The 24,913-nt window shown below is 41.8% G+C and overlaps 1 protein-coding gene across 1 annotated transcript in view; it reads left to right on the top strand.

Annotated features, from left to right (window-relative positions):
- The window catches only part of LOC124711583 (putative lysozyme-like protein), a 192,210-nt gene that overhangs the window by 152,327 nt on the left and 14,970 nt on the right, over positions 1-24,913 (top strand). The window contains exons 18-21 of the mRNA XM_047241730.1: positions 7,704-7,717; positions 8,093-8,141; positions 17,697-17,713; positions 21,162-21,240. Coding sequence (XP_047097686.1) covers positions 7,704-7,717; positions 8,093-8,141; positions 17,697-17,713; positions 21,162-21,240 — 159 coding nt within the window. The remainder of the gene's footprint in view (positions 1-7,703; positions 7,718-8,092; positions 8,142-17,696; positions 17,714-21,161; positions 21,241-24,913) is intronic.

Below are 24,913 nucleotides of genomic sequence, written 5' to 3'. Positions count from 1 at the left end.
TGCACAACATTGCCAACACATTGCGTCAGCTATATTATGCATCGGTATCTGCTATACAGTTTGTACAGAGTGTATTAAGCTGCATCAGGTACAGCAATTTCGTGACGAAATGCGTACTATGACGTAAAAAATTTGATGCACATTTGAGACACCCACTCTGAGATGAGACAGATTCCTGTGTAAATGTCAATATTGAGACTGGACCACGAACTGAGTGAAGAAGTGAGATTTTTGCAGATGGTCGCTGCTTCTATTTGCAGAATGACTCTCTTCGTACGTTTGTCTCGAGAGACAGTGGTACACGAGAATGTCTCAGGAATACCGTGGAAAGAGTCGAGTTTGGTGATGGCTAGGTCCTGCTATGGGAGGGGGGTGACTGATGGACGAACGATTCATAAACAGTCACATAGAGTTAGTCCTTGCAATATCATGAACATTTGGAAGGAACCCTCAACGGACAGACATGAATATTTGGAACGAGACTTACTGTTCAGTACTTGAAAGACTCATACTATTTGTATTTAAACTTTAAATGCAACTGGTATGCCTTCAGTATTTATGGCCTAAAGATATTCTCCTCCTTGAACAAAATTTTGACCATTGTAGTGGTTAATAAAAAAAAAAGCAAAGAGAAGAAAAGAAAAGACTGGGTTGAAAATGTGGGAAGAAATGGTGAATAAAAAAAGGGGTTCTAAAATCGTTAATGACCATGAAGAAGGGAAAGAATGAAATGCAAATAGGACTTCGTATTACAGACAAGTTATCGGACTTCGTGATTCGGAAAAGCTATTGTTGGGGAGGTCCTTGTGGCGTTTCTGAGCAAAAGTCAAACCAATTTCCACTAAAAAAATTATTAGAAAAAAAGACAGAGAATAACAAAATGTGATTTACGGGAGGAAATGGCGTAGATAAGAGTTCATCCTTTACCATGTTAACATGTCTTCTTTCGTGCGGCGTTCAGGTCTTCAAAAATCTCCTACTTCATTTCTGGGTGAAAAGTCTGCTCCGAAATCTTGCAATTGTCCAGGAATCACTAATTTATAAATTAAAATCATCTTGATACTGAATGCTATTTAATTTTATGTTGCTACTTCCATCCTACGAATTTCATAACAACTTCCACAATATGTCTACACATTAAAATCAGATCAAGACTAGCTAACAAGTTTTTTAAGTCTGCATTAAGCTTCCGCTCTCGAGGGACAAAAGACGGATAGATAACAAAAAAAGAGTTACAATATTTGTATTTTCTCTGCCGTCGAGCGCTCATACCGCTGCGACGGTATAATTTGTATCTGAGGGAACGAGTGTAGTGCGGTGAAATTCAAAGTCCCGCTACACCATGAATGAGCAACAATGCGACTTGACCTATATTGATGGAAATACTCGGTAGTAGGCAGCACTTTCATATGCATCGATAAAATATAATGTGGTTTTGCATCTGTAAGTAAGCAACGAAAATGAGGAACAAGGAAAGCATTCTAACACATACTAAAAGTGTGAATGCGTGGTTGCTTATGAGAGAACGTATACGCCGAAGATGTAGACTGTGTTGTTCTTGACCGAACACCTATCCATAAAAAGCATTAACCACAAAAACCAGTGGAAAGTAACACGAACTACCGCGGACGACTCAAAAATAAACTGATATTAATCCTTGTATATGGAACAAAGCTTCGATCTGAACAACACCTTTAATCTTATTAATAATAAATGAAAAGCACCAGTTTGCTATTGTTCTGCATTGTAGAACAATAGCAAACTGGTGCTTTTCATTTATTATTATAATGTTGTTCTACCAAGAACCGACGGAAGATTCTGTTAATATGATTTAATCTTATTCACAAAGATAACATGTCTGTAGAGCTAAAACCATATATTAGAGTATTTCGCCAAAACCCGTTTCCGAGCAACGATCTCACCGTGAATTTCTGAATGTTGCAGCTTAGAAATGACCGCCGAGGCAGTAAACAAGAAAAGCGTCTCCGAATTTAGGGGTATGACCAAGGTAGGCCGCACTCTCTGTATCCACAGGAAGAGATCTGCACGACTAGACCCAGCGGCCAGAGGGAAAGAAGCTTTATCTAACCCAGAAGCTTTATCTGACCCAAATCAACCGACGGGTCATTAGGACTACGTCTCAAAGTATAGCTTGCAGGTGGTCCTATTATGTACACAAAGATGTTATTTCCCTAGCACACGAGATCAGTGCTGAGAGGAACTGTGCACATTGCTAATGGCGTACAGATCGCATTGTGACAGTTAATATGAAAGCCGTTTACTAACAAACATTCTCAATCGCTATTAATTATTTTTCCAAAAGTCAGAAATGCTGTTTTCTGAGTGTTTTTTACTTTCAATAGTACTTTTGAAACATAGAAACAGCCGAACTGTTGCCAAACTCACTATCTGATCAGGAGTAAGTTGCCATCTCTATGCGGATTAACGACAGAAAGTCACAAGAGACGTCCGCGCCCGGTAGCTGAGTGGTCAGCGTGACAGAATGTCAATACTAAGGGCCCGGGTTCGATTCCCGGGTGGGTCGAAGATTTTCTCCGCACAGGGACTGGGTGTTGTGTTGTCTTAATCATCATCATTTCATGCCCATCGACAAGCAAGTCACCGAAGTGGCGTCAAATCGAAAGACTTGCGCCCGGCGAACGTTCTACCCGACGGCAGGCCCTAGTCCCACGACATTTATTCACAAGAGGCGAACCCTTCAGTAAAATAGGAGGTGCAGCGTACTGCGTTGCCAGCAGAGCGGCAGCAAAAATGGAATAGATCGTTCAGAAGAGCTCTCTGACTTCGAATGTGGACCATCGGACATACCTGAATAACAAACCCGTTAGGAAATTTCAGCCCTTCTACGTTCAACTATTGATATAAATGTGAAACGGGAACGCGGAGGCGTGTTTAGGCAAACCTACTGTCTAAAATTTTAGAAACCATTCTAGAGCACAGCTATCGACATAAATGGTAAAAACCAGATAACAACAGTCTCGATCGCGCTTTCATATTTTTTTATTTGTTAGCAACCGGTTTCGCCCTTTCCTCAGACCATCTTCTGGCTTTTGACCGGCATTGGCAGTGACAACCTTACTTCTAAGAATATTGTCCCGCCTGCTGCCACCAGCAGCCGTAATGGCAGTCAAGAGCCTGAAGATGGTTTGAAGAAAAGGCCAAAACAGGACGCTAACAAATAATAATCTGAAAACGGTATCGAGACCGTTTTTATCCGATTTTTAGAACTACTGTCTGACGTACAGGTACCGTTGAGCTTGGCGGAGGATTGTTGTAAAAATGGCATGGTATCAGCGCAAGGAATCACTCCTGATTTTCAGCGCACTACCAATTGTCCAACTAGCACACATAAGCAGTTAATAAACAGTAGTGTATCTGTATCTCGTCTACATCTACCTCAAGACTCCGCACGTCACCTGACGGTGCGTGGCCGAGGGCATTTCTGGTACCACTAACTCATCGTCCTTCCCTGTTCCACTTGCGAGTGGCGAGTGGGAAAAATGGCTATCTGTAAGCCCCTGTATTAGTTCTAATTTGGTGAATTTTCTTCTTGTGATCGTTTCACGAGACGTATGTGGGCGGAAGTAACATGCTGTCACACTCTTTCCAGAAAGTACTCTCCTGAAACTTCAATAGTAAGTCTCTACGTTCGGCACAACGTCTCTGTTTTAAGTTCTGCCACTGGAATTTGTTGTCCATAACGCTCTTGCGTGGACTAAACGATCCCGTGACGAAACGCGCCGCTCGTCGTTGGATCTTTTCTATCTCTTCTGTACTACCTGGTAATGGTCTCAGATTTATACTCAAGAATCGGTCCAACAAGCACCTTTCAGCCACTTCCTTACTGGATGAATTACATTTCCTTAATATTCTTGCAGTGAGTCTCAGTCTCTCACTTGCTTTTCCCATTATTTGTTTCATGTAGTCATTCCCTTTAAGGTCGGCGGTTACTGTGTTCAGTAATTTGTCATTAATTGTACAGTTACACAGCAGCGGTTTTCTTTTCGTACGTATGTGCAATATGTTAGAGTTATTTAGGTTCAGGGTCAACTGCCAGACTTTTCACCATTCAGCAATCCACTGTAGGTTATTCTGCAAATCGTTAGTGTCTTCTGACATTGATCCCTTCTTATAGACAACCAATCATCCGTGAATAGCCTTAAAGAGCTTCCGACGCGTTCTGATAGATCATTTATATACACTGTAGACAGTAACGGTCCTAAATGAGATTTTCACTCTGCGGCGGAGTGTGCGCTGATATGAAACTTCCTGGCAGATTAAAACTGTGTGGCCGACCGAGACTCGAACTCAGGTCTTTTGCCTTTCACGGGCAAATGCTCTACCATCTGATCTACCCAAGCACGACTCACGCCCCGTCCTCACAGCTATATTTCTGCCAGTACCTCGTCTCCTACCTTCCAAACTTTACAGAAGCTCTCCTGCGAACCTTGCAGAACTAGTGCTCCTGAAAGAAAGGATATTGCGGTGGCATAGCGTAGCCACAGCCTGGCTGATGAACCTTCCAGAACTAGTACTCCTGAAACAAAGGATACTGCGGTGGCATGGCTTAGTCACAGCCTGGGTGATGTTTCCAGAATAAGGTTTTCACTATGCAGCAGAGTGTGCGCTGATATGAAACTTCCTGGCAGATTAAAACTCTGTGCCGGACCGAGAATCGAACTCGTGCTCTACCATATGAGCTACCCAAGCACGACTCACGCCCCGTCCTCACAGCTTTACTTCTGCCAGTACCTCGTCTCCTACCTTCCAAACTTTACGGAAGCTCTCCTGCGAACCTTGCAGAACTAGCACTCCTGAAAGGAAGGGTATTGCGGATACATGACTTAGCCACAGCCTGGGGGATGTTTCGAGAATGAGATTTTCACTCTGTGGAGGTAGGAAGGTAGGAGACGAGGTACTGGCAGAAGTATAGCTGTGAGGACGGTGCGCGTGTCGTGCTTGGGTAGCTCAGATGGTAGAGCACTTGCCCGCGAAAGGCAAAGGTCCTGAGTTCGAGTCTCGGTCCGCCACACAGTTTTAATCTGCCAGGAAGTTTCAGTAACGATCCTGTCACACATAATCGAGGTGGATCCTAAGTTCCCTTTAAATGAAACGGTTTTGTTCCCATAAGAACAAAGTGTTGAATTTTATCTACAAGGAAGTCTTGAATCCTGTCGCAAAATTAGTTAGATTATTGGTAAGCTCGTATTTTTTCATTAAAAGGCAGTGCGGGACAATGTCAAATACTGTCTTACAGTCGACGAACACCACAACAGTCCGAACGCCGATGGTTACTGCACTCGGATCCCGTGGAGAAACATACCGAGCTGGATTTTGCATTATCTCTGTTTGCGGAATCCGTAGTTTCTTACTGAGAAAATTTTTATTTTCCAAAAACGTCATAATACATCAAAACAAAACATGTTCCATAATTCTACAACAGATTGACGTCAACTATATGGGCCTATAATGACGTGTATGTGTCCTGCAACGCTTTTTGAAAACGGAAACGACGCGCACTTTTTCCAGTCACTAAGTCCATTTGTTGCCCCAGAGACCTACACTAAGCTGTTGCTAGAAGGGGAGCAAGTTCTTTTGCGTAATTGCTATAGAAACTTACAGGTACCTCATCTGGTCCTGTTCCATCCCCCGAGAAAGCGATTGTGTTTTTCTCTTACGTGATCAGTTATCTCAGTAGCTACCATTTCGTACGATGATTGAAAAGAGGGACCGTGTTACTATCTTCTGCGATGAATCAGTTTCGCATGATCGACTTCAGTATTTCGGCCTTCCCTCTGTCATTTTCCGCTTCCGTGCCATTATGTCAATGAGTGACCGAATAGATGTTTTCAAACTGCTTACTGATCCTACGTAAGACCAAAACCTTTTAGAGTTTTTAGTCAGAACAATTTTTAATTTCAATATGATTGAACGCTTCTTTCGTTGCTCTCTCTACGCTCATTTTCACTTCATTTCGCTTTGTTTGTCAGCTATGTTTCCACTCCCCATGAATTTGTGAAGAAGATCTCTGTATTTATGTAGCAGTTTCCTAGTACGTGTATTAAAGCGCTATGCGTCTCGCCTGTCCATTAAGACCTCGGTCGGAACATACTTGTCTAAGCCATACTGAAGGATGCTTTTGTATTTCTTCCATTTGTGCTCCTCATCTGATGTTGACTACTCAGAAACTCTACAGTTTGTATCCCGTTACTTTTCCTAAGCAAAAACATTTGCCTACATTTCATGATATTCCTTAAAATACCCTTAATCGTAGCTGTTATGACAACCTTATGATCAATGATACGCTCCTCCGTGCTACCTGATTCCAAAAGTTCAGGTCTGTTTGCCATTGAGGAGGTCCTAAACATTACCTTCAGGAATTGATTGCGCGAAGTAACTTTCAGACAAGAATTTCTGCCTCTGGCACCAGGTCTGATAGCATGACTCTCTCAATCTATACCTGGCAAGGTTGTTCACCCCCTGTTACACCAGAACGATCAGGACATCTGTTAATGATATTCCCTGTACCTCCCTGTTCCCCCTCCTCGCGCTCAGGCAGAGCGTCTTGGCAGTGGGGGGAGTGAGCGACCAGACTGAGTGCGACGGCATGCTATACATAACGCAGTCCGAGTTCTGAGTTCTTGGCTACCCCTGAGTTAGCCCAGACCCCAGTGTCCAACTTCATTGCCTTCTCCGCTTTTGGCTATTGGGGAAGAATGGACTGTCATTTCTCCACAGACATTCACACAACAGTAGAGTCCAAGCTGTAACAAAGGCGAAGAGTGGATATCCTGATATTAATGTTTACTTGTAGCTGTCCACGTACTTTTGATGAAGTAGTATCGCAACAATGGTTAACCAAATAGTTTTTTCAAGTACAATAGAGAATTTGAAGATAATTGGTATCATGGGTTGCAAATCACTTTTAATTATATGTTTCAAACATCACTGAGTGCCAAATGCCTTTGTTTAAGCAGAGACTTTCAGTCCAAACCTTCCTTCAACTAGCCCTTGAAAATTGTTAATATTAACTTCTCGCTAATAATACGAGAGGTTTGAATGGTAATGTGCTAACTGTACAGCTGAGTTAGGTTGTTGTTGTTTACACTGACGATGAATCGATCGTTCGCCGGAAATCACTGAGTGGCTTTAATGTAACAACGAAGCGTTATTGGAGAATTGCGGATGTCTTATTATGAACCAGGACAAGAACAATCATTATAGGAGAAAGAGGACAGGACCCTTTATTTACTGAACATCCTAATACGATCACTAATCATGGTATGAATCAGCATTAGCATCAGCATCAGACCTCACACTATTTAGTTGATGCACTAATATATTGACCAATATCTCGATTTATAGCCCCTAACTTACGTAGAGCGTTTACGATGCTCCAGTTAGTAACAGTTTCACAATTTCCATTTCGGTGTTTTCACCATAACGCACAATCACCTGTGTCTCAATGTCATCATATGGATACTTAAAATAATAATATAAGCTACATATTTATTGCGCTTCTTTGATCGTGCGGTGTGAAACAGTGGTAGCGTACTGGACTCACACTCTGGAGTATCTTTGCATGTAATCTATGCAATGTAAACTTGTATTACAAGTTATACTTGTTAGTTTTAGAAACTATGAGCAGCTCATAATGAACCTCTTAAAATTCTATGTTTCAGAAATACCAGAAGAGGTAAGCCATCCAGCAACGTGACTGGACACAATTTCCCGAATGATGCCCCTAAGCGCTTGGTATACGATATTCCTATTGAACTGTAGCTTTGACTTACTGAGTGAAAATATCATGGCGGTAGGTGACGCACTGTTTTATGATTTGTGACAGAGTGAATACTTGCTGACACTTGCTGTATGACTACAATTTACGTCTGGCATCTATTTTGTTGGAGATAATTGTATGCATTAACTTAGGTACACGTGTAGTTTTAAAATACGTTTTCCAGCATCGAGTTAACATACTATCAGAATTTCGAATTAGTACTGAAAAATTATTTTATTTTAGTATTATATTTTAATGTTAATGAGAATAACACTCTTTTAAATTTCGCAGTTCGCCGATGCTGTCTTCGGAACTGGGCAATCGGGGTCACAAGGAGGTCGTAAGTTCATTTATTGTTTTCATGTTTGTATATGTATTAAATGCATTCTGTTTCATGTATGGACTGATGAGTCATTTAGAATTAACAAGATATTATTTGAGATTTTAAATGTTATACATTCGCGGTTCCTGTAATTAATTATATGGAAACAAATTTAGACTTCAAGGTCTCGTCTGCACAGATATCATTGAGTGCAGAAGAAACGTTGAGGCCGTGCCAACGGTTCCTGTGATTTCTTCAGCTCAATTAGATAGGCAGACAGCACGATAGTAGGTGAATAAGAATTTATACAAAAACTTAAGTAGTAGGGAAACTAAGAGAGAATGCAACAGTGCTTGGAATGACTACTAATAAATTACGCAAAATGTGACGACTTTGAAACTAATTTGTGATAATGAAAGAATTAAAACTGTATAAATCAATATTCTGAGAAAAATAATTTTAAATATCTTGGTACACAGTTTAAACAAGGAAGTAGTATCAGCAAAAAATGGTTCAGATGGCTCTGAGCACTATGGGACTTAACATCTGAGGTCATCAGTCCCCTAGAACTTAGAACTACTTAAACCTAACTAACCTAAGGACATCACACACATCCATACCCGAGGCAGGATTCGAACCTGCGACCGTAGCGGTCGCGCGGTTCCAGACTGAAGCACCTAGAACCGCTCGGCCACACCGGCCGGCTAGTATCAGCACGTTTGTTAAATAGAATTTAAATCTGAATTACGATAGAGTTTGAACGACACGTTTTAATTCTATAAAATTGTTTAAAGAATCCTTAAGGAATGTTGTAAACGTCAAAGAGCTCTAGAGACACACTACAGTTTCAAACAGATTGGTAATTGTGGTAAAACAGAGATTTGGAGCCAGGTCTTAACCTGCGAAACATATCTAGGGCCACATGTGTACTCTCATCAGAATATATTAGTTCTGCAGAATAAAACTAAAGAAAGAGCAGAAAGATAGAAAATTAAGGAAAGGAGATGTAATTGTATTAAAGAATCAGAAGTTATTTTAGAGTTTCAGAGAAAGCTTTACGCAACGATTGAATCAAGGATAAGGAATACCAATAGGGAATACTACAGCAGGCGAATGAAAAAGAGAAGGCAGAACAAGACCAAATAGGCAAAAACTCAAATCACAGCAGAAATCCTCGGATGCACTGAAGTTTGAACCTATTAGATTCAACGAGGGAATATAAAAATGAGACATTTGAAGCAAAAAAAGGGATATCAGCATTCTGAAAATGAGATTGGTAGACGCGAAGACTGACTCAGCAGAAATCGCTAGATGAGAAATGCAAGATTGTAGAAACTTACATGACTAGAAGAATGATAGATGACACGTAAAGGAAAATTAAGGAGATTCTCCGAGGAAAGAGAAGTAAATGTATGAATATCAAGATTTCAGATGGAAAATCGGCTCTAACCAAAGAAAGGAAGGCTGGAAGAAATATAAAGGTGACCATACAAGGGAAACCAATTTATGGAACGAGAAGAAAATGTAAACTAACATGAGGGAGATATAATGCTGCGAAAAGATGCCCTGAAAGAAGTTTAGTCGAAACAGGACCATTGGAATATATACAGTCCTCCTGAATTATATTAATCCTTAGGAGAGATGGCCACGACAAAATGATTCCACATTGTATGTATGATATACCAAAAATGCGAAATACCCTGATGTTTCAAGAAGAAAACAACAATTCAATTTCAAAAGGAAACGGAGTATCATAGGCGTAAATATTACCGAATAATCAGATTAATGTATTGAGATGACAAAAGTTATGGGAGTTACGGGTTAGTGACATGTAATAACCAAATGCCAGTAGTATCATGTACAGAAGATATAAAAGGGTATTAGATTTGTGGAGCTTTCGTTTATACTTAGGCAATTCATGTGAAAAGGTTTCCAACGTGATTATGGCCGCAGAACGGGAATTTACAGACTTTCACCGCGGAATCATAGTTGGACCTAGACGCATGGGACATTCCATTTGGAAATTGTTAGGGAATTCCATATTCCGAGATCCACAGTGTCAAGAGTGTGCCGAGAACACCAAATTTCAGGCATTACCTCTTACCACAGACAACGCAGTGACCGAAGGCCCACGCGGTTCTAGGCGCTGCAGTACGGAACCGCGCTGCTGCTACGGTCGCAGGTTCGAATCCTGCCTCGGGCATGGATGTGTGTGGTGTCCTTAGGTTAGTTCGGTTTAAGTAGTTCTAAGTTCTAGGGGACTGATGACCTCAGATGTTAAGTCGCATAGTGCTCAGAGCCATTTTTGACCGAAGGCCTTCACCTAACGACCGAAAGCAACGACGGTTGCGTATAGTTGTCAGCCCTAAGAAACAAGCAACACTGCATGAAAAAACCGCATATATCAATGTGGGACGTACCGCAAATGCATCTTTTATGACAGTGCAATGGCAGACGTGAGTGCCTTTGCTAATAGTATGACAACGCCTGTAACGCCTCCCCACGACTCATGATCTTATAGGTTGGACACTAGATTCCTGGGAAACTGTAGCCTGTCAGACGTGTCTCGGCTTCAGTTGTAAGATCTGATGGTTGTTGTTGTGGTCTTCAGTCCTGAGACTGGTTTGATGCAGCTCTCCATGCTACTCTATCCTGTGCAAGGTTCTTCATCTCCCAGTACCTACTGCAACCTACATCCTTCTGAATCTGTTTGGTGTATTCATCACTTGGTCTCCCTCTATGATTTTTACCCTCCGCGCTGCCCTCCAGTACTAAATTGGTGATCCCTTGATGTCTCAGAACATGTCCTACCAGCCGGTCCCTTCTTCTTGTCAAGCTGCGCCACAAACTCCTCTTGTCCCGAATTCTATTCAATACGTCCTCTTTAGTTATGTGATCTACCCATCTAATCTTCAGCAGTCTTCTGTAGCACCGCATTTCGAAAGCTTCTATTCTCTTCTTGTCCAAACCATTTATCGTCCATGTTTCACTCCATACAAATACTTTCAGAAGCAACTTCCTGACACTTAAATCTACACTCGATGTTAACAAATTTCTCTTCTTCAGAAATACTTTCCTTGCCATTGCCAGTCTACACTTTATATCCTCTCTACTTCGACCATCATCAGTTATTTTGCTCCCCAAATAGCAAAATTCATATACTACTTTAATTGTCTCATTTCCTAATCTAATTCCCACAGCATCACCCGACTTAATTCGAGTACATTCCATTATCCTCGTTTTACTTTTGTTGATGTTCATATTATATCCTCCTTTCAAGACACTGTCCGTTCCGTTCAACTGCTCTTCCAAGTCCTTTGCTGTCTCTGAAAGAATTACAATGTCATCGGCGAACCTCAAAGTTTTTATTTCTTCTCCATGGATTTTAATACCTACTCAGAATTTTTCTTTTGTTTCCTTTACTGCTTGCTCAATATACAGATTGAATAACATCGAGGAGAGGCTACAACCCTGTTTCACTCCCTTCCTAACCACTGCCTCCCTTTCGTGCCCCTCGAGTCTTATAACTGCCATCTTGTTTCTGTACAAATTGTAAATAGCCTTTCGCTCCCTGAATTTTACCAATGCCACCTTTAGAATTTGAAAGAGAGTATTCCAGTAACATTGTCAAAATCTTTCTCTAAGTCTACAAATGCTAGAAACGTACGTTTCCCTTTCCTTAATCTTTCTTCTAAGCTAAGTCGTAAGGTCAGTACTGCCTCACGTGTTCCAACATTTCTACGGAATTCAAACTGATCTTCCCCGAGGTCGGCTTCTACCAGTTTTTCCATTCGTCTGTTAAGAATTCGCGTATTTTGCAGCTGTGAGTTATTAAATTGATAGTTCGGTAATTTTCACATCTGTCAACACCTGCTTTCTTTGTGATTGGAATTATTATATTCTTCTTGAAGTCTGAGGGTATTTCGACTGTCTCATTCATCTTGCTCACCAGATGGTAGAGTTTTGTCAGGACTGGCTCTCCCAAGGTCTTCAGTAGTTCTAATGGAATGTTGTCTACTCCCGGGGCCTTGTTTCGACTGAGGTCTTTCAGTGCTCTGTCAAACTCTTCACGCAGTATCCTATCTCCCATTTCATCTTTATCTAGGGTTCGAGTATGGAGCGAACCACACGAAGCCATGGACCCAAGTTGTCAACAGGATACTGTGCAAGCTGGTCGTGGCTTCATAATGGTGTGGGCTTTATTTGCACGTAATACACTGGGTCCTTTATTCCAACTGAACAGATAATTGACTGCAAATTACAATGTTCGGCTACTTGGTGATCATTTGCAGCCATTCATGGACTTCATGTTCCCTAACAACAATGTCATGTCACTGGGCCACTGTTGTTTACCACTGGTTTGAAGAACATTCTGGACAATTCTAGCGATTGAATTTGCCACCCAAATAACCCCAGATGTGTTGTATTGAATATTTATGGGACATAATCGAGAGGTTTAATATTTGTCCAGTATCCTACATCGGCCACACTTCGCAGTTATGGGCGGCTGTGAAGGCAGGATGGTGTACTCTTTCTGCAGGTGAGCTCCAACGACTTGCTACGTCGAGTTGCTCCATTACGACGAGCAACAGGAGACGCGACACGATATTAGGAGAGATCCCATGATATTCGTCACCACAGTGAAAGTCAGGGTTGCAAATTCTGACACGAATTATTTACAGAAGAATGAACAATCGGTAGAAGGTCATTTAAATGTGCTCCCTGCCGCCGTTGGATAAGCAGCTGCCAGCAGCACGTCGTAAACTCTTAGCACACTTATTTGCTACATAGTTTAATTCTTAATTTCATTGCGTGTTTTTGGTACTTGCATTGTTTAATTCATAAATTTCTGGCGTATTATAGTATTTGAGAGTTGTAGCATCCGCCGCCGAGCAGTGTGTCAGCAGTGTGTCAGCAGTGCGCAAGTAGCACACAGCATTACTACATTTACTAGGCAATCTTGTATTTTAATAACCGTTTAAATTTTGTGTCGATCGGACTACGACTGTGGCTGCCCGGGATACTACCCACATTGAGGCTTATACCTCACCTGTGGTAGAGTGGGAGGTCGTCTCGAGGTGTGGCAGGGGGCGAAAGACATTCCAGAGGGCTGAAAGGAAGGCCTCTCCAGTTTGTCTGACGAACCGGTTTCAGGCTCTGTCTCCGGCTGACGCTGATCTTCGGCCGGACATGGCTGCTTGTCCTGTTCCAGAGGTTGCCTCTCAGTCTGCAAGATCCGGGCGGTCGCAGAGGGTGGGCTTACTGGTAGTTGGGAGCTACAACGTCAGGCGCGTAATGGGGTCCCTTAGGGATATGGCAGCAAGAGAGGGGAAGAAAACCAATGTTTAGGACGGGTGGTAGGGACAGAGCATCGAGTGACAGTATACTGAGTGCACTATCCGAAAATTACCTCGAGCAATTAAACAGAGAACCGACTAGTGGAGATAACATCTTGGACCTACTGATAACAAACAGACCAGAACTTTTCGACTCTGTAAGTGCAGAACAGGAAATCAGTGATCATAAGGCCATTGCAGCATCCCTGAATATGGAAGTTAAGAGGAATATAAAAAAAGGGGGGAAGGTTTATCTGTTTAGCAAGAGTAATAGAAGGCAGATTTTAGATTACCTAACAGATCAAAACGAAAATTTCTGTTCCGACACTGACAATGTTGAGTGTTTATGGAAAAAGTTCAAGGCTATCGTAAAATGCGTTTTAGACAGGTACGTGCCGAGTAAAACTGTGAGGGACGGGAAAAACACACCGTGGTTCAACAACAAAGTTAGGAAACTACTGCGAAAGCAAAGAGAGCTTCGCTCCAAGTTTAAACCCAGCCAAAACCTCTCAGACAAACAGAAGCTAAGCGATGTCAAAGTTAGCGTAAGGAGGGGTATGCGTGAAGCGTTCAGTGAATTCGAAAGTAAAATTCTATGTACCGACTTGACAGAAAATCCTAGGAAGCTCTGGACTTACGTTAAATCAGTAAGTGTCTCGAAACAGCATATCCAGACACTACGGGATGATGATGGCATTGAAACAGAGGATGACACGCGTAAAGCTGAAATACTAAACACTTTTTTCCAAAGCTGTTTCACAGTGGAAGACCGCACTGCAGTTCCTTCTCTAAATCCTCGCACAAACGAAAAAATGGCTGACATCGAAATAAGTGTCCAAGGAATAGAAAATCAACTGGAATCACTCAACAGAGGAAAGTCCACTGGACCTGACGGGATACCAATTCGATTCCACACAGAGTACGCGGAAGAACTGGCCCCACTTCTAACAGCCGTGTACCGCAAGTCTCTAGAGGAACGGAAGGTTCCAAATGATTGGAAAAGAGCACAGGTAGTCCCAGTCTTCAAGAAGGGTCGTCGAGCAGTTGCGCAAAACTATAGACCTACATCTCTGACGTCGATGTGTTGTAGAATTTTAGAACATGTTATTTGCTCGAGTATCATGTCGTTTTTGGAAACCCAGAATCTACTCTGTTGGAATCAACATGGATTCCGGAAACAGCGATCGTGTGAGACCCAACTCGCTTTATTTGTTCATGAGACCCAGAAAATATTAGATACAGTTCCGCACTGTCGCCTGATAAACAAAGTAAGAGCCTACGGAATATCAGACCAGCTGTGGGGCTGAATTGAAGAGTTTTTAGCAAACAGAACACAGCATGTTGTTCTCAATGGAGAGACGTCTACAGACGTTAAAGTAACCTCTGGCGTGCCACAGGGGAGTGTTATGGGACCATTGCTTTTCACAATATATGTAAATGAGCTAGTACATAGTGTCGGAAGTTCCATGCGGCTTTTCGCGGATGATGCTGTAGTATACAGAGAAGTTGCAGCATTAGAAAATTGTAGCGAAATGCAGGAAGATCTGCAGCAGATAGGCACTTGGTGCAGGGATTGGCAACTGACCCATAACATAGACAAATGTAATGTATTTCGAATACATAGAAAGAAGGATCCTTTATTGTATGATTATATGATAGCAGAACAAACACTAGTAGCAGTTACTTCTGTAAAATATCTGGGAGTACGCATGCGGAACGATTTGAAGTGGAATGATCATATAAAATTAATTGTTGGTAAGGCGGGTACCAGGTTGAGATTCATTTGGAGAGTCCTTAGAAAATTTAGTCCATCAACAAAGGAGGTGGCTTACAAAACACTCGTTCGACCTATACTTGAGTATTGCTCATCATTCTGGGATCCATACCAGATCGGGTTGACGGAGGAGATAGAGAAGATCCAAAGAAGAGCGGCGCGTTTCGTCACAGGGTTATTTGATAACCATGATAGCGTTACGGAGATGTTTAGCAAACTCAAGTGGCAGACTCTGCAAGAGAGGCGCTCTGCATCGCGGTGTAGCTTGCTCGCCAGGTTTCGAGAGGGTGCGTTTCTGTATGAGGTATCGAATATATTGCTTCCCCCTACTTATACCTCCCGAGGAGATCACGAATGTAAAATTAGAGAGATTCGAGCGCGCATGGAGGCTTTCAGACAGTCGTTCTTCCCGCGAACCATACGCGACTGGAACAGAAAAGGGAGGTAATGAAAGTTGCACGTAAAGTGCCCTCCGCCACACACCGTTGGGTGGTTTGCGGAGTATAAATGTAGATGTAGATGTAGCTGTAAGGGAAGATTAATTTGGCTTCTGAAGAAGTGTAAAAACATGCGATGACTAAGGTACCATAGAGAGAAGAAACATATCGTAAATTTTGTTGGGAAATTACGAACTGTCCAGTTCTGCCAGTAAGAAACAGTTCATCTAATTGGGTATCTGCTTCCCCTTCGTGAGATCAGAGCAATTATCTAAAGTAACACTCCTCTAGGAATTTCAGAAGCCAATCTGACTCACTCTGATAATGTGTAGAGGCTGGTAATAGCTTTTCCTCGAATACTGTTATGGAAATTATATTTATTTTCTTATTTTTTATATCACTCAGCTTTTCTCTTGCCCAAGAGAAATGATCTGCTCAAACTGCATTTTTGTCCCACAGATTACACGTCTAGGGCGACCATTAGTTTTCTTGAAGGGAGGACTGAGGGCCCACCACATACACAGCGGCAGGCTGAACTACTCCTTGGAAGTAGTGAGCTCTGTCTTCCTACTGCAGACAAAAGACTCAAATTAAAACTGGCATGTGGGGATGGCGAAAACTTGAGTGTTTCATTAATCCAGGCTGAAATCAACTATAAAATTGATATATCCCATAAGGGTGTACGGAGTGGATCACAATACGTAGCGAAAACTGATAAGGATGCAAGTATACATTAATGGAATCAAAAACTGTGAAATAAACATGGATCCTCGAAAGCCATCTGCGAGCTAAGTGTGAACATGTGGCTTCGAGCCTCTACCGATGGCAGTATGAAATATTGTTATAGTCGCTACAAATTCATTTGAAACCTGGACTTTTAGATTGAGTCCTCATCCGTTAGAACCAAAATTTCACCAATAGCTCATGGTTGGTGAAGGTGGCAGATGGATCGTGGAGCAACGGAAAAGCTTGCTGCTGATGTACGATGACATCCAACGTCGCAGAGTAGTGGTCTACCATGACCACCAAGATTTGCTGACCTCAGTCCACGGCATTATTCTGTGTAAACTGAAGCATCGTTGAAGCTCTGAAGCAGCCAGTCTTGTAAAGATTGATGAGATGATCCGTGGATATCTGAAAGAAACCAGAGCAGTATCCATGCAAATGCGAGGACGACGTGTCGAACACCTCTCTTAACTAGTACGTGTATTCACTAAATGAAATGAAATGATCGTTTGGCATTGTTGGACGAGATCTTCCAGTCGGGTTCGGCCGCCAAGTGTAAGTCTTATTTCATTCGTCACCACATTTGGCTACTTGCGGCCGTTGATGAGGATGAAACGATGATAAGGTCAACACAACACGCAGTCCCCGAGCGGAGGAAACCTCCGATCCGGCCGGGAATCGAACCTGGGCCTAGTGCCACTCAGCTAAACAAGCGGACTATTCAGTAAATAGTAACAAGTAACCGGAATACATATCTCTTGGTAAGGTGGTCATGGATGAAATTTTATCCCAGTCAGATTATCACCTAATCGACTAGTTTACATTAAAAATGCTTTTGTATTACGACGACAGTATCTCATGCAGACTCCAGTGATGGTTCGTAACTACAAATTCTCAGTCATCTCGTAAATTTATTTCTGGAGAATTTGTGAGCCATTGTTTACTGGAACTCTATTGCTTCTGTTATACCCTTGTCAGTTTTCGCTATGAGTTGCGGTACACCCCGTGTAGTGCAGGGCAGTAAGAACGACACTTACAGTAATACAGTGCTGTTTGATCCTAAAGTCTGCTAACAAGAAGAAAAAATTCCTAGTAGCAGAAAGTCTCACTACGCTTCAGAATGTAGACTTTGAGATCGGGATGAAAGTGCACCCACTGTATTTATCCTATCCTCAATATAACGTTTAGTCTTCCTCAAATGCTCCTGATTACGTAGAGGTTCTATAATGTCATTTCTCCACGATTAGTTTTCGGTGACAATTAGTTAACAAGTAACAGAAGTATTTCTTCTTTGTTTCAGTGACTGCAGAAAATTTGGTGAGTAGACAGGGAACACTACCTCAGCACGTAAGTATGAATGCTACGTGAATCCGGAAGAGGACGTGGGAACAGGACTCTGATAGTCGATACAGATAAGTAAGAGTGAATGTCTCTCTTGTAATTCAGTTGCTCGACGCTATTATTTTTCCTCCCTTTTTGACATTCTTTCGGCCACGCGAATATCTGTTTATGATTTGTCTCAAAATTTTCCTTCGCTCTTATGAGATCACTTCAAACGCGTCAAGCTTCCAAATTAAGACGTGTTCTCATGGACTCGTTCAGAAGTCTCTTTTCCTGTTTTGTAACTGTAATTCGAGTGAGGCATCCACACAAGATCTTCCTTTGCATCATTATAGCTTTATTTAGCGATTCCTATATTTATCAATTCTTTTCATTGATCACCCTGTACTGAAGCTTTTCTTTCCGCATATTCTGTTTCTTATTACGTTGACATCTACATGTGTACGTTCAAATGTGGTACCTGGCCTGCCAAATTATAGATCTTTTGCTTTTCACTGAAGTGACGAAAGTCGGGGGCTATCTCATTGTATCGTGTCTGACCCCCTTTTCCCCGGCTAGTGTAGCATCTCGATATGACATGCACGCAATAAGTCGTAGGAAGTCCCCTGCAGAAATATTGAGCCATACTGCCTCTATAGCAGGCCATAATTGCGAAAACGTTGTCGGTGCAGGAGCTGAGCACTAACTGACCTCCTATTATGTCCCATAAACGTCCAATAGGACTCATGCCTGGGGATCTGGGTGACCAACCCATTCACTCGAATTGTCCAGAACATTCTTCAGTCAGATCTCAAACATTTGTAACCCGGTGACATGACTCACTGTCATCCATAAAAACTGTATTGTTGTTTGGTAACATGAAATCGATGAATGGCTGCAAATGATCTCCAAGTAGCAGAACATAACCATTTCCAATAATTTACCATTTCAGCTGGACCAGGGCATCCAGTCCATTCCATGAAAACACTGCCCACGCCACTATGGAGCAACCACCAATTTGCATAGTGCCTCGTTGATAACATGGGTCCATGGCTTCGTGGGGTCTATGCCACACTCTAACCTTGCCATTAAATCTTACTTACTGAGATCGGGAATCATCTGACCTGACCACGGTTTTCCAGTCGTCCATGATCCAACTGGTATGGTCCCGAGGCCAGACGAGGCGCTGTAGGCGATGTTGTGCTATTAATAAAGGCACTCACGTCGGTCGTCTGCCGCCATAGCCCAATAACGCCAAATTTCGTAGCACTGTCATGACGAATACGTTCGTCGTACGTCCCATGCTGATTTCTGCGGTTATTTCAAGCAGTGTTGCTTGTCTGTTAGCACTTACAACACCACGCAAACGCCGCTGCTCTCCGTCGTTAAATGATGGCCGTTGCCAACTGCGTTGCCTGTGGTGAGAATGAATGCCTGAAATTTGGTATTCTCGGCACGCGCATGACACTGTGGTCTCGGGAATATTGAAATTACTAACCATTTCCGAACTGGAATGAACCATGCGTGTCACTCCCACTACCATTCCTCGTTCAAAATCTGCCCATTCCCGTTGTGCGCCCATAATCAAGTCCGAAATCTTCCCACATGAATCACTTTTGTACGAATGATAGCTTCACCAACGTTCTGCCCTTTCATACTTCCCCTTCGCAGTACTACCGCCGTCTGTATATGTTATATCGCTATCCCATGAATTTTGTCACTTGAAAGGATATGACTCCAGTAAACTGACGGATGTTCCAATGTTTCTTTGCCTCCTCGGGTTAATCCATTTTTTTAATTACTTTGCCATAATGATTTTCATTGACTTAGTTAGTTTACAAACATTTGTGGTCACGGTATTGATCATGTTTTTATATTTAACATGATTTTTCTCTTCGTGAAATGTAAGTAATGATCTGTTTTGTCTGCAGTGCGTTTCAGATGAGAGACTGATCTTGTAACCCTTTGTGCATCACTTAAAACAGCGCGTCGTACTCAATTGTCATTTATCTTGAATACCGTCTCACTTGGCCTCTCATTCTAAATATTTTGATTTTCTGTTTTATATTTTCGGATACATTTTATGAAGACAGTAGGGGGTTTTTTCTGTGAAACTCACGTACAGGTAATCACCGGAGGCTTAAAAGATGTGATGATGAACCAAGTTGCCCTCCAGTGCCCCTGCTCGACTTAATGCCAGTTTCAAAATCAGCACCCACATTAATGCTATCTGTATCGCAGAGGATATCAAACACTTAATAATGTTTCTGTTTTTTTGACAAGTATGAAATCTCAACTAAATTGTTCAGGCACAGTTTCACTCTTCTATATCGTTACAATAGTACATTCATTACAGTTAGTATCATTATGGACTATTTGCAAAAGATTCTTCTTACAGAAGCGAGATTGTTGTTGGTTTTAATTTAAACACGTGCCAATAAATCTACGAATTTCTTTTTAACATCGTATACGACAAGTTGCATCCCTTACTACTTACGAAGTATTGTAAACGTTAATTATTTCCTCGATGAATAACTTCCCACATAATACATTTTTCATTTCATCACAATTTTCCACGGTTTTGTCACTTTCATCGTTATTCTCAAATTTGATGTTCATTATTCACACACGCTACTCCACTCCAGGTGAAACTTAGTGATGAAACATAAAAAACCACGTGCGTTCGAAAGAGAAACCTCTATGGTTAACATGCATGGCCGTCTATCTAGCAAAGAACTTGGACAGGTAGATATTGTACCCTTACTGTGTGTGTGTGTGTGTGTGTGTGTGTGTGTGTGTGTGTGTGTGTGTGTGTGACAGAGAGAGAGAGAGAGAGAGAGAGATAGAGAGAGAGAGAGAAAAGGAGAGAGCAAGAGATAGGGAGAGAGAGAGAGAGAGGGACAAGGGGAGGGATAGAAAGCGTGTACTATATATGTATGTGGCATTGCACTACACCATCTCCTCATCTCCTATCCATCCAATAGCTATCCTTTAAACTTTCTTTGTTATAGGTAAGGTCTGTTTCTTTTCCCTAGTATGTGTTCTGATCTGGCCATTCCTGTAGATGTGAACTGATCATAATCCGTACAAGAGTAACTACGTTTATTACAATCATTCGATTATGTTTCTTGTATATTTATTCGATTCATTATTTCTTCAGTCTCATTTCCATGTCATTTTGATATCGGATATGCACGTTTACCATAAAAGAATGGTGTCGCTGATTTAAAATTTTCGCTTTTTACGATTGGAACTGCTAAATTCCTAACACCCTTTACAAAGAGCTAGTTTCACTGAACTACCTGCTGCAGATCAAATTATATTATTCACGTTATTGTGGGATGTAATATTAACAGTAGGTACTTCTACGTACAAGTAATTTCATTCCATCATATTTGGAAGCAATGTAAAACTCTAAACAATGACTTTTTTTGCCATTTCACAGGTCTCATATTGTCAGCAAGCGTGTAACTTCGCAGTGCCTTCCTCCAAAGCAAGGCGTCCAGAGGCGTCAGGGCGCAAAGGTATTGACCACCTTGCATTTTATTTCCTGTGTACTTCTTTAATCTATAGCAGGTTTCTAGCAGATTTAGTATTTTTCAGCAGCGTGCAAGATAATTTTAGATGCAAATTTAAAAGTTTACTTCAATCGTGATAGTTATGCTACAATGATCCGATTGTTGGCAGTAACTTATTAACTATAGATAGAAGACGTTGCGGTACTGCAACAAGATATACTTGTTAGTGTATTTCATTTCGATATTTGTCCCTAGGTGACTACAAATGAAACCATGTATGTAAAGTGCACCAACGAAAAGACGCAATCAATACACTCACTCTGCGATAACAATGGTGATGTTACGAACGACACTGCCACTAAAACAGAGTCACTAGACACAGTTTCACGAAATTCCTTCACTAAAGAAGATGAAGCGAATATTCTTGAATTCGAATCAAGAACAATTGCCAAAATGAGTTTCAGGGTAGCGAAGCAGCTTAAATCACTTAAAAAACGCAAGACCTCTGGTTCAGATTCTATACCAGTTAGGATCTTTCCAGAGTATGCTGGTACAATACCTCCACACTTAGCATTCATATACAACCGCTCGATCGTCGAAAGATCCGTACCTTTTTGACTCGAAAGTTGCACAAGTCACACCAGTATCCAAGAAAGAAAATAGGAGCAGTCCGCCGAATTACAGACTCATGTCAGTAATGTCAATTTGCAGTAGGATTCTGGAATATACAGGACATAAAAAATGTACGGTACTAATTGGAGGACACATTCCTCGCCCGTAAACGAAGAAATTATCTTATACGAACATGGGTCTGGGAACGTTTTCTTTCCATGTTCGACTCATTTTCTCCAACTCATGAATCGTGGAAGACACACACGAACTCAACGCACCAGCATACCAGATGCAACTCTTTCTCACAGAAGTTAACTATGCCATCCGTGGTCACTGATACACGCATCAAACCGCCGTCGTGGTGAATCTCCGATGCGCAGATGTATCCCTGGAGTATTGCGTATGGTTTCGCAGCCTTCCATAATACGGGCACGGAGACTCTGAGCGTCTTGTACTGGGGTTCCATAAACTAGAACTTTCAGCTGCCACCACAAATAAAAGTGCAGTAGGCTTACGTCCGGAGAGCTCGGAGGATAGGCAATGGTCCAGCTCTACCTATCCATCTGTTATTTAGAAGCCGAGGGCATCAACACTAAAATTAGATGATCTACCGTGCATGAAGTACAGCTTCTCTCGCACAGCTAAAGGCACATCTGTTAACAGACCAGGTAGAACATTCTCTACGAAATTATGGTAACTTTTCCCATTGATCCTAGGTGGACCAAACAGTCAGCAAGAATGCCAGCCCAAGCACTGACGGAAAATCTTTATTGATGACTTGCGTCAACAGTTTCGCGAGGATTGACGTCTGCCAATAAATGCCGATTGTGCAAATTTACAATCTGACCTCATTGAAACGACGCTTCATCTGTGAACAGCATCGTCGCATTAAAATTAGGGTCGACACTTCGTGAAAAAACCGTTCACAGAAGAGTACCTTTGAGGGAAAATCAGCTGCTGACAGTGTCTGCACACCCTGTAAAGGGTAAGGATACAGCTGGGTCTCGTCTAACCTCGACAGCCATGTGGTCACCAAAAGTATTGCGGCTACGTGTCTTGTGCTGATACTAGGGTCGTCGTTTTCCTGTCGGGTCATCTTCGTCCTGTAAATCCTCCCTGGTACAAAAGTTGAGCGTTAGCGCCATTTTCGTCACCTAATCCATTCATCAAATGGGCATCTGCCATCTCCGCATTTGTGTACACTGTACACTGCCACTGCAGGAGCCTAGTTCACGATTAACTCTACGTAATAACCAGTGTGCTTTCAGCGGTCGTACTGATCGCTCGAACATTTGTTACCTGTAAGCAAGCAATGATGAATGTCACATGGCAACAGGGACATATGAAACAAAACACTGGCGGTGCACAACGTAACCAGACGTCACCAAGATTGCAGGTTCCCCTTGGTTGTAACGTTCTGTTGTAGTGTGTACCCCGTGATTAATGAGTTGGAGAAAATGAGTTGTAACACGGGAACATAGAGTTTCCAGACCGAGTTTCATGTAACATAATTTCTCCATCTACGTATCCTGCAATTTATGCCGTACGTTTTTGTTACATCTTGTGTTCTGTGCTAGGGCATTACGAATTACCTCGATGGGAACGATTTATTGACAATCAGCCAACACAGATTCAGAAAATATCGTTTTAGTGAAACTCAACTAACTCTTTATTCTCACGAAATAGTGAGCAGTCCTCCTAGATTGTTTGCAGATGATAGTGTCATTTACGGTCTTGTAAGGTGATCAGACGATCAGAACCAATTGCAAAACGATTTAGACAAGCTATCTGTATGGTGTGAAAAGTAGGAATTGCCCGTAAGTAACGAAAGTGTGAAGTCATCCGCACGAGTACTAAAACGAGTCCGCTACAATTCGGTTACACGATAAAACACACAAATCTATTCAACTAAATACTTAGTGATTACATTTACGAATAACTTAAACTGGAAGGATCACATAGATAGTGTTGTGGGGAAAACAAACCAAAGACTGCGGGTGATTGGCAGAATATTTATAAAATGCAGCAGGTCTTCTCAACCGGCTGTTTACACAACCCTTGTCAGACCTGTGCTGGGGCATTGTTGTGTGTGTGTGACCATCATCAGACTAAACTGACGGAGGATATCGAAAGTGTTCAAAGAAGAAGGGTAACTGGTTTTGTATTATCGGGAAGTGGGGGAATGAGTGCCACGGCTATGACACGCTAACTGGGGTGGCAATCTTTAAAGTAAAGGCGATTTTCATTTCTGCAGAATCTTCTCATGAAATTTCAGTCACCAGCTTTGTCCTCATAGTGTGAAAATATTTTGTTGGCGCCCACCTACTTAGTGAGGAATGATCATGTTAGTAAAATAAAGGAAATCAGAGCTCGCACAGAAATATTTAAATGGTCGTTTTTCAAACTCGCTGTTCAAGAGCCGAACGGTAAAGAAATAGCTTGAAGGTGGTTCGATGAACAATACTCTAGGTAGATAATTTTGAATAACAGAGTAAACATGTGGATTTAGATGTGGATGAAAGGCCTCGAAATAAAGTGAGCAGCAAATAAATATCAGTGGAAAATCCAACAAAAATAGAGTGTGTGTTGCAAAACAAAATATTTTTCTGATCTTGCAGAGTCCAGTACGTCGCTTATCAAACAACACGAATTTCATAAAAATTCGCCTCAGGTACCACTAGTAAGCCTGTAAACAAGTGTTTCCTGCTCATATTAATAATTTACGTAGACCATTCTTCAATTAAGAAAAATCTGTTTTATCTTAGATCGTCGAAAAACATTTTTATTAAAATAAGAACTGAAAGAAACAGATCTATAGCTTCCTACAACGTACAGCGCGTAGATTCAGGTGCAAAAGAGTACAGATAGTGTAGGAAAGCCTGGACACATGCCATCAGTGGATCTGATCGAGGCCTGATAGTGCATGGCCAACACATGGAGCACTCTACTTATTGATACATTTACACATAACGGTACCAACAAGCAAACACGTTCTTAATTCATTTCTGGGTCTATAGACAACATTCTCTGCCAACCGCCAGTTACGACTAAGGTTTTCTGAAGGCTT

The sequence above is a fragment of the Schistocerca piceifrons genome, chromosome 8, assembly GCF_021461385.2.
Source record: "Schistocerca piceifrons isolate TAMUIC-IGC-003096 chromosome 8, iqSchPice1.1, whole genome shotgun sequence".
Taxonomy (NCBI): Eukaryota; Metazoa; Arthropoda; class Insecta; order Orthoptera; family Acrididae; genus Schistocerca; species Schistocerca piceifrons.
This window is presented reverse-complemented; position numbering and strand designations above follow the sequence as displayed.